A 10,681-nucleotide genomic window follows, 5' to 3' on the forward strand; every position below is an offset into this window, starting at 1 on the left:
GAAGAAGTACCTTTATACAATAAAGTTTTTTAATAGTGTATATACAGTGCAGGAGAATAGTGAGCTGCTGTCCTCTGTTTTCCTGTAGGTAGAAGGAGAAGTGGATTTAGTCGGTATTATGAGACATTCAGAGCAGCGCAAGCCATTTGTTCCGAAAAATGATCCTGAGAGAAACAGCTGGCATTACCGGGATGTGGAAGCCATGGCAAAACTGACTGGGGCAGAGCCGATATTTGTTGATGCCAGTCTTGGTAAGACTGACAAGATTTGATGTATGGCAATTAATCTGTGTTGTGTCATTACAGGAAATAAAGCCCTTCCCCTCCCCATTCTGGTAGCGGAGACACTGTACACTGATCACCGTTTATAAACCATTGTGGTGTTAAGAGAAACAGAGCACAATGGGTTCCATTTGCTAAAACTGAAAAGTGCATAATCTGTTACAGCTGTGCATGGTGGCCAATTAGCTTCTAATGCCGCGTACACACGGGCGGACTGTATGGCGTACTTAGTCCGTCGAAACACATTTCAGCGGACAGTCCGCTCGTGTGTGGGCTTCAGCGGACTTTTTCAGCGTGCAGTCCGGCGTACTAAGAATTTCGGATTTTTCGAAATTCTGTCCGTCATACTTTGGTTTCAGCGGACAATACGGTCGTCAGTATGCTAGTCGGACGGACTAAGAATGGCGCATGCCCAGAAAGGATTTACACGGCGGAAGGGTGCTTTGGTGTGTATTGGACTTCCTATTTCTAGTCCCGTTGTACGTGCTGTACACGTCATCGCGCAAGCTTTCGTCTGACTGTTTGGGTATCCGTGTGTGGTCAAGTCCGTTCAGTGGAAAGTACGACGGACTGTCCGTCGGATTGTATGACGGACTAAGTACGCCATACAGTCCGCTCGTGTGTACGCGGCATAAGTTTAGCTTGTTCAATTAAACTTCAACAAAAAAACTGGAAGCTGATTGGTTTTTATGCAGAGATGCACCAGGTTTTACACTCTCCAGTTTTAGTAAATCACCCCCATTGTGTACTTTCCAGCATGTTGTGATAAGACATATGTCTGTTTTAGTGGGGGTTTTTTTTGTTTTTATTGCTTTCGACCTCTTAAAGCAGGATTCCGCTGACCTATCATTTTTTTTTTTTTCGTTTGTCATGTAATTCTAGTACTCACTACTTGTAGTTTTATTCTCCCCGGCTTGCCGATTTCTTGCGCAAATGTAAGTTATAAAACTTCCTCCCGGCTGTTTCCATTTTGCTTGTGGGCATTTGAAGCCCACAAGCATTTAGTTCCAGGATGCGGTGAATGCTGTGCTCCCAGCATTCACCGCTCGATCCTGCGCATGCTCATTGACACCAGCGAGCAGCTCCGTAAGATTTCGGGTTGCCATCACAACGGGCGGCGTCGTCGGAAGTTCCTGCCCTGTTGTGATGGCAACCAAATAAATACTTGCCTGCCCACTTCTAAAATGGCTTTTTCGAACACGCCCTCGTCACGTGACCTGCGTCTTGGTTCCGAAATCTCACGAGATTTCGGCATGACGCCGTTCCCCACTGATTCCTGGGAAGACTCTAACAAAGCTCCCAGGGGGCTTTGCGAGGCCGGGGAAAGGCGATAAACACACCTACTCACCACGGGAGGAGAGCCCGGAAGTCAGGAAACTAATTACTACTAAAAGGTAATTACGGCATTATTATTTTTTTTTAAAGGTCATTTGAGCATCTATGGTCCTAAGAGAATTAAATTATATCAACTTGAAAAATTGAGTACAAGACCGCTTTAAGGAAATGTCTTTGCTCTGTTCTGGTGACCGTTGTACCTAGGTCTTCCTGTTGTGTCCTTAGAACAAACACTGCAAAAATATCTGACACAGATCCTTCATCCAAAACTGAAAACAATATCTTGGCTGATCTTCACTTTAAGGAAAGCTTTTTATACAACAATCCTTTATTAAGTATTATTAAAATAAATCCAGTTATCGTGGTGATTTGGATCTGGTCCATGTGTTCATTGCTTGAGTCACATACCTGTAGGCATAAGTTGACTTCATGGTATCATTATAATTGGATTATGTTAATTTGAAAAATGTGTTTTCACAACACAAAAATGTACCCTCACACATTTAATGACACCATGGTAATTGGATTAAGGTGACTGAGTTACTTGTGTGCTTATAAATGCAGGGGTATGTTCCCAAAATTAATTCAAAGTAAGGAAACTACATAGATAAGTGGTGGAACATCTTCAGCATTACAGAGAATGTGACTGGCTACTTCTAGCTATTATGTGTCCTGGATAAATGATAGTGTTACAGAAATACCTTGCAGATGCATCTTTTAAAAAGGATGTGAAGGCAATATTCTCATTGACTATCAGCACTATGAAAGATTGTTTCCTGTAAAGTTAGAATTAACCAGGCAGATTGGCTTCATGATGTCATTCTCTCCAGACCCACTTGGAAATCAGTAAGTTGTCCTTGTAATCAGGATGTGCTCCAGATCATTTTTTTTATGCCACAATCTATTGCATTTTTGGAAGTTTTGTGGGGACTGTGCATGTTTTACATTTGGAGTTATCATCCACTTTATTTCACCTGCTTAACCACTTTCAGACCGGACCAATTTGCTGGTCAAAGACCAGACCACTTTTTGCGATTCGGCACTGCGTCGCTTTAACTGACAATTGCGCAGTCGTGCGACGTGGCTCCCAAACAAAATTGACGTCCTTTTTTTCCCACAAATAGAGCTTTCTTTTGGTGGTATTTGATCACCCCTGCGGTTTTTATTTTTTGCGCTATAAACAAAAATAGAGCGACAATTGTGAAAAAAACGCATTATTTTTTACTTTTTGTTATAATAAATATCCCCCAAAAATATATAAAAAAACATTTTTTTCCCTCAGTTTAGGCCGATACGTATTCTTCTACATATTTTTGGTAAAAAATGCAATAAGCGATTATTGATTGGTTTGCGCAAAAGTTATAGCGTTTACAAAATAGGGATAGTTTTATAGCATTTTTATTAATAATTTTTTTTTTTTTTTTTACTAGTAATGGCGGCGATCAGCGATTTTTATTGTGACTGCGACATTGTGGGGGACCCATCGGACATTTTTGACACATTTTTTGGACCATTGTCATTTATACAGTAATCACTGCTATATAAATGCAGTGATTCCTGTGTAAATGACACTGGCAGTGAAGGGGTTAACCAGTGGGTGGCAGTGTAGGGGTTAAGTGTTCCTAGGGGTGTGTTACTAACTGTGGGGGGGTTGGGCTTTCATTTAGTGAACACTGATCTCTGCTCCAATCACATGGAGCAGAGATCAGCGTCACTAGTTGCTAGGCAGAATGAAGAAATGCTGTTTACAACGGCATTTCTTCATTTCGCCGCTCCGTGAGACGATCGCGGGGATGCCCGCGGCGATCGAGTCTGCGGGTCCAGCGACCGGACTCACGGAGGTCCCGACCAGCGCGGGAGCGCGCCGCCGGCGGCGCGCTCCCGATGGCAGGGCGGCAAATTTAAAGGGACGTAAATGTACGCCCATTTGCCTGCCCGTGCCATTCTGTCGACGTACATCGTCGCGCGCTGGTCGGCAAGTGGTTAATGTGGCTGTGATATTAAAGTGGTTGTTAAAAAAAAAAAAAAAGTTTGCGAAAAATAGCTTAATTTTTTAAATAAATAGGTGGAATAGAAAAATGCTACAAGTGTCAGAATTTTTATTTGACCTTCAAGCCAATTTATAACCATTAATGCTCTGTGCAAAGACATAAAAAAATGCAACAATCTTCTTCCAAAGTTCATTGGCAAACAGACACCTTTTTATTTTGTATGTGTAAGACCCCTTTCACACTGGAGGCGTTTTTCAGGCACTAAAGGACTAGAAATAGCGTGTGGAAAGTGCCTGAAAAACGCCTCGACTGCAGCCCCAGAGAGCTCTCACACTGGAGTGGTGCGCTTGCAGGACATTAGAAAAAGTCAGAATCTTTTGGAGCGGTTTAGGAGTGGTGAATACACCGCTAAACCACCCCCCACCCCTGCTGCCGAAGCGCCTGCAAAGCGCTTTTCCTAGAGCCCCATAAATAGGGAGAAAAAAACTAAATAAAAAAACAAAAAGCCAACCTTGTAAAGACTTAAAAACAAATACACTGTTTAAAACTACAGTGCAATAAGAAACTAACAGCCAGCCCCTGTATGTCAAGGTATAGTAAATACACAATTGTAGTATAGTTATTATTAAATTGTGAGGTCAATACAGTAGTAGAGTCCCAAACCGTATGATACCACTTTACTTGCACTTGTTTTACACTAGACTAGTGGACACTCCTCCACTAAGAGTTCTATCTTTGACTAGTTGAAAGGGAGTACCCAGCCAATTGGGGCTCTGCCTCTTTTGATTTGCATATTGTACGACCTCCTTGAGCCAGCAGCTATACCCATAGCAATGACTTACTGGGAAAAAAATGTTTGGGTACAAAAAGGTATTTTCTCCTTAAGGCCGGGTTCACACTGGTGCAATACAGTTTGGGCACAGTGCAATTGTATGAGTAATTCTGTTGACTTCTATTTAACCGTGCATTTTTATGAACGCGCATTAAAGTCCTGCATGCTGCAGAAAACGCATAGTGTAATAGTAGTCAATGGGATCCACTTAAAACCGTGTGTAGAAGGCACATACAGTAAAATTGCATTGCACCCAACAATTTTTAACATGGCCTAACAATATTCTATTTGTGTATAATGCAAAAGGGAAACTGTGCAATTAACTACTGTTTGCATATTATCACAGCCAACACAGTTCCTGGTGGACCCATTGGAGGACAGACGAGGGTAACATTGAGGAATGAGCACATGCAGTACATTGTTACATGGTAATTATATTTCCTTTTCTATTAAGGAAGCATGGAAAAATGAGCGCAGAATTCATGGAGTCAGTCAGCCCAGTATAGTTGCCGTAAAGAATAAAGCGTCCATTGGCAGTATCAGGTAAAGCATAATGGACTACTATGCATCGCATAGTAGTCCATTATGTGTCACTTACCTGACACAGGAGCCAGCGAAGTCACCGCTGTCCCCTGTAGTTCAGAACGTCCATCTTCTTGGTGGGTCTCGCTGCTCCGGCGCTGTGATTCGCCGGAGCAGCGATGACGTCACTCCCGTGCATGCGCACGGGAGCCGACACTCGCGGCATATCGCCGCAATCTGCGGCTTACCCAGTGCGCCTGCACGCCGCTGTCTACGGCGCATGCGCCATAGACAGCAGTGGCTGTCTTCAGGTAAATATCTCCTAAATCATATAGGTTTAGGAGATATTTCTTGGACCTACAGGTAAGCCTTAATCTAGGCTTACCTGTAGGTCAAAGTGGTTTGTAAGGGTTTACAACCACCTTAAAAAGTCAGGTCCCGGATATAAATCTGTAAAAGCACTGACAACTGAGAGTATGTTTTCTCCAGAACTGATAAAGCAGTAGTTTCTTAAGAACTACTGTACTGGTGCAGAACCCTGGCATCCAGCAAATGTAGCTTGTGTTCTAGCTATAATTGGAAAAGTGTCCCCCTGTCCCCCCCCCCATACCTTCTTAAACATCTGTCCATTGTATCAGAATAGAAAGGATTTTTCATCAGTAGCTTGTTATTAAAGACTTATTTTTTAATTTGAGGCCAGCCAAACTCATTTAATGTGCAATGATCCTTTTCTTTTACAGGTATGGTCTCTGTGCTGCCACTACATTCATGTGGTTCAAGAAATTCATACAGAAAGTTCCACTCTAGCTGATGAATATTCTAAAAACCACTTATAAATACAAGACCGTATGTGGCTGTGAACTGACATAGATCACTGATGTGTGGAATGGACAAGGACTGACTGTTGGAAGGTGGCAGAGAATACCACTATGAAAAAATTTCTGGACATTTTTGAATTATGTCTTCCGTCATTATTGAGATCTAACTGAATTGTGGTCATTTTGGGTTTCAGAAAACAGTAAACGGGTGTATGTATAAACATTGGTAAGGGACAATATCAACCTTTTATTTTTGCTGTGTGTGAAATGAGTGTGCCCAATTAAAAGGTGTACAGTTCAAAAGGTTTATGGTGGTAAAGACTGGAAAAGTGTACATACAGCATAGGGGTAAAGGGATGTGTAAATATGGCAGAGGGGTGGTGGGGGCAGAGTTTCCAATCATACATGTGGCAGTGGGAAACTGATAGTGGCAGAGACCTACAGTCTGTACTTATGGAAACAAGGTGATGGTGGTAAAGACCATCAGTGTTGTGTCCATAGGGCTGAGAGGTAAGAGACTGTCAGTGTGTGCATAGGGATGATGGGGATGAGTTACAATGTTTCCATCTTTTGCTTTTCTGTTTTATAAATTCTAACAGATAAAATCTAATTATAGGAAAAGTCTGTAACTAGCATTAACACAGCAGTTTTGAAATTAATCATTAAAATATAAAGAAACTAATTTGGTGGCATATATATTCAAATGGCCTCTAATTAGTCCTTGGCTGGCAGGCCCAGCAAATTCAACCCAAGAGATAGCTGTTTCATTCTAAACAAACCCTCAAAAGAACCCCATAATTTACTGTAGCAGGATCTGCAGATAATGCTTGCAATAGTACCAAAGTGAATGCATCCACAATCAAAGAGCGCACCAATCTTTTTTGCATGGGAGGTGTGCTAGGAACAAGCTTCTTCTGTCCAAAAAGAACATTAGGGCAAGACCACTGTTTGCCACTGACTAGGGATGAGCCGAACACCCCTTGGTTTGGTTCGCACCAGAACTTTCGAACGGACCGAAAATTCGTACGAACTTTAGAACCCCATTAAAGTCTATGGGACTCGAACCTTCGAAATCAAAAGTGCTAATTTTAATGGCCAATATGCAAGATATTGTCCTAAAAAGGGTTTGGGAACCCGACTCCTGCCCCAAGGGACATCGATCAATGCCAATTTTTTATTTATTTTTTTTAAACGGAGCACTGATTTTAACCACTTGCAGACCGGACCATTTTGCTGGTCAAAGACCAGACCACTTTTTGCGATTCGGCACTGCGTCGCTTTAACTGACAATTGCGCTGTCGTGCGACGTGACTCCCAAACAAAATTGACGTCCTTTTTTTGCCACAAATAGAGCTTTCTTTTGGTGGTATTTGATCACCCCTGCGGTTTTTGTTATAGAATAGAGCGACAATTTTGAAAAAAAACGCATTATTTTTTACTTTTTGTTATAGTAAATATCCCCCAAAAATATATAAAAAAAACATTTTTTTTCCCTCAGTTTAGGCCGATACGTATTCTTCTACATATTTTTGGTTAAAAAAATCGCAATAAGCGATTATTGATTGGTTTGCGCAAAAGTTATACCGTTTACAAAATAGGGATAGTTTTATAGCATTTTTATTAATAATTTTTTTATTATTTTTTTTTTTTTACCAGTAATGGCGGCGATCAGCGATTTTTATTGTGACTGCGACATTGTGGGGGACCCATCGGACATTTTTGACACATTTTTGGGACCATTGTCATTTATACAGTAATCACTGCTATATAAATGCAGTGATTCCTGTGTAAATGACACTGGCAGTGAAGGGGTTAACCAGTGGGTGGCAGTGTAGGGGTTAAGTGTTCCTAGTCATGTGTTACTAACTGTGGGGGGGTTGGGCTTTCATTTAGTGAACACTGATCTCTGCTCCAATCACATGGAGCAGAGATCAGCGTCACTAGTTGCTAGGCAGAATGGAGAAATGCTGTTTACACGGCATTTCCTCCATTCAGCCGTCCCGTGAGACGATCGCGGGGATGCCCGCGGCGATCGAGTTCCGCGGGTCCCACGACCGGACTCACGGGGGTCCCGACCATATATATATAAAAATATATATATATCGTGCCTGGGGGGGGGGGGGTGTCTATAGTATGCCTGTGAAGTGCCACGTGTTTACCGTGTTTAGAACAGTCCCTGCACAAAATGACATTTAATGGGGAAAAAAGTCATTTAAAACTGCTTGCGGTTTTAATGTCATGTCTGGTTCCGGCAATACGGATGAAAATCATTGAGAAAAATGGCATGGGTAGCCCCCCCTGCCCATTACCAGCCCTTTGGGTCTTGTACGGATATTAAGGGGAACCCCGTACCCAAATTTAAAAAAAAAAGGCGTGGGGCCCCCAGGCCCTATATACTCAGAACAGCAGTATACAGGCGGTGCAAACAAGACAGGGACTGTGTAGGTTTGTTGTGTTAAAGCGGGAGTCCGCCGGGACTCCGCGTTTTTTTTTTTTTTTTTTAAAGTCAGCAGCTGCAAATACTGCAGCTGCTGACTTTTAAAATAGTGACACTTACCTGTCCAGCGCGCCCGCGATGTCGGCACCCGAAGCCGATCTCTAGATCGTCACTCGAGTGCTGCCGCCGCCATCTTGGGTATGGGAATCAGGAAATGGAGCCTTTCGGCTTCATTTCCCGGTTCCCTACTGCGCATGCGCGAGCCGCTGCCTCTGGGATCTGTGTGTTTCCCAGCAGGCAGCGGGGCACTTGCGGAAGGGGGCGGGCACTTGCGGAAAGGGGCGTAATCTACGCCCCTTTCCGCAGAGAGCTAGCCCGGAAGTGGGTGCAGTTACCTGGATTATCCAGGTAACTGCACCCCCCTCCCCCCTGAAAGGTGCCAATTGTGGCGCCGGAGGGAGGGAGGATTCCGATGAGGGGAAGGTCCATTTTAGGGTGGACCTCCGCTTTAAGTAGAATCTGTTTGTAATTTTGAACTGGTACATTTTTAAAGTGTAGCTCCAGTCAAAAAATCTATTTTTAAGCTTTTTGGAAAACATAGGGAAGGGTTATCACCCCTGTTTTTTCATCTTAATTTTTTCAAATTTTTTCCAAACAAGCTGCGCTATAATGATTCAAAACACTGTGTGAAACAAGTAAATAAATAAATAAAAAAAATGAATTAAAAAATACAGACAAAGGAATCTATATATAAATGTTCAAATATTAGTCCATTTCCCAGTCAACAGTAATTCTGCTTGTCATCTCCACCGTGTTTTATCACACCGCACCAATGAAAAGAAGTGTCATCAGAGTTGCAGAGAAAGGCTTTCCACCACCAACAATACTGACGCTTACCAGCTATACTGATCCCATCTCAGAGATCAAATGTCGCCACTATTAAATCACTCCCTCTGAACATGGACTGCATGGAGGATGTATCTCTTTAAGCGCTCTGTTCAAGTGGTTGGTATATTCCTACGGCCACACCGCTCATTGCCCAGCACATGCATAAACAAGAGGAATTAAGGTGCAGCACGTCCCTACTAAAGATCTGGTAACTGACTGAAAAGTCAGCCCAGTTCTCTAGGAACACAAAACCCTTTTTTTAGGATGCTCCACCTTCCATTACTTTGTCATTGGTACCAACGTGTACCATGACAGCTGGGTCCTCCCCAGCCCCACCCAATAATCTGTCCATCTGATCTACATTGTGTCGCACCCGAGCGCCCAGTAAACAACATACGGTATTACCCTATCTGTCCTTCTAATAATTGAGTTTCCTACCACCAGTACCTGTCTAACCTTGCCTGTGTTATTGGCCCCTTCCTTACTAGAGCAGTCATTCCCCTGGCAGCTAAGGGAGGGTGCCTGCTCCAGCACTGCCACCCCTGAGCTGATATCCCCAACATCATGCAACTTGGCATATTTGTTGTGGTGTATCAACTCAGGACTAGCCTCCCTAGCACTCTTCCTTCTGCCTCCATGTCAACACCCCCCCCCCCCCCCCCATATTAGCGCTTGCCAGAACCTGCTGTGTAAGGTCCAAACTTCTTTCCATGTGGGGGCGTGTCCAGCTGCGTGCATGTAAGCAGTTTCTTCTCCGAGCTCCTTCTCTGGCCCGGTAATGACCCTTGCCCCCACAATTAAGACACAAGCCGCCCAGAGTTCTGCTTCTAGCACGTTCTTCTGGGGTTAGTCTGGTCCGGCCCAGCTGCATGGGTTCCTCAGCAGGCAGAGGATGCTCCACAATGACCTCTCCTGGAAACTAATGTCAATCTGATTGCATAAGGAAATTACATTGTCCAGACTAGCAGGGATAGCTCTTCCTGCTAATTCGTCCTTCACTTGGTCAGAGAGGCCATGTAAAAAAGTTGCAACCAGGGCCTCATTGTTCCAGCTAAATTCAGCTGTGAGGATGCGGAACTGAAGTGCATATTGTCCCACTGAACAAGATTCTTGGCGAAGGCGTAAAAAGGCACTAGCCGCAGAAGAAACCCGGGCTGGCTCCTCGAAGATATTACAAAAGGGCTTCAAGAAGTCGGACAGGTTGGAAACCACGGATCATTCTTCTCCCACAGGGGGGCAGCCCAGGCTAAAGCTTCACCGGAGAGGAGGGAAATGATATAGGCTACCTTTGCCCGATCAGACAAAGTTTTAAGGCTGGAGCTCAAAATGAATGGTGCATTGGCTGAAGAAGCCCCTGCAGGCCTTGGAGTCCCCAGAGAAACGGGACGGAGCTGGCAGTAATAATGCGTGGATGCAACTGGTGCGATAGGTGCAGCTGGTGACTGTACTTGAGGCTGCAGGTTCGGGGTTCCCAAGGAAGCCTGCAGCTGCTTGAAGCAGGAAGCCAGATCTTGAAGGAATTGCATCATCTGAGTCTGATTAGATTCCTGGGTCTTGAGTCTGCGAACTATGCCCTG

At 43.8% G+C, this 10,681-nt stretch overlaps 1 protein-coding gene across 1 annotated transcript in view; it reads left to right on the forward strand.

Annotated features, from left to right (window-relative positions):
- LOC143981351 (surfeit locus protein 1-like) overlaps positions 1-6,461 on the forward strand; it is a 21,594-nt gene extending 15,133 nt beyond the window's left edge. Inside the window, exons 7-9 of the mRNA XM_077479125.1 lie at positions 89-251; positions 4,786-4,867; positions 5,702-6,461. Of these exons, the coding sequence (XP_077335251.1) occupies positions 89-251; positions 4,786-4,867; positions 5,702-5,768 (312 nt within the window). The 3' untranslated portion in view covers positions 5,769-6,461. The remainder of the gene's footprint in view (positions 1-88; positions 252-4,785; positions 4,868-5,701) is intronic.
- Positions 6,462-10,681: the final 4,220 nt, after the last annotated feature.

The sequence above is a fragment of the Lithobates pipiens genome, unplaced genomic scaffold (assembly GCF_037356315.1).
Source record: "Lithobates pipiens isolate NorthernLeopardFrog02 unplaced genomic scaffold, aLitPip1_a1.2 Scaffold_139, whole genome shotgun sequence".
Taxonomy (NCBI): Eukaryota; Metazoa; Chordata; class Amphibia; order Anura; family Ranidae; genus Lithobates; species Lithobates pipiens.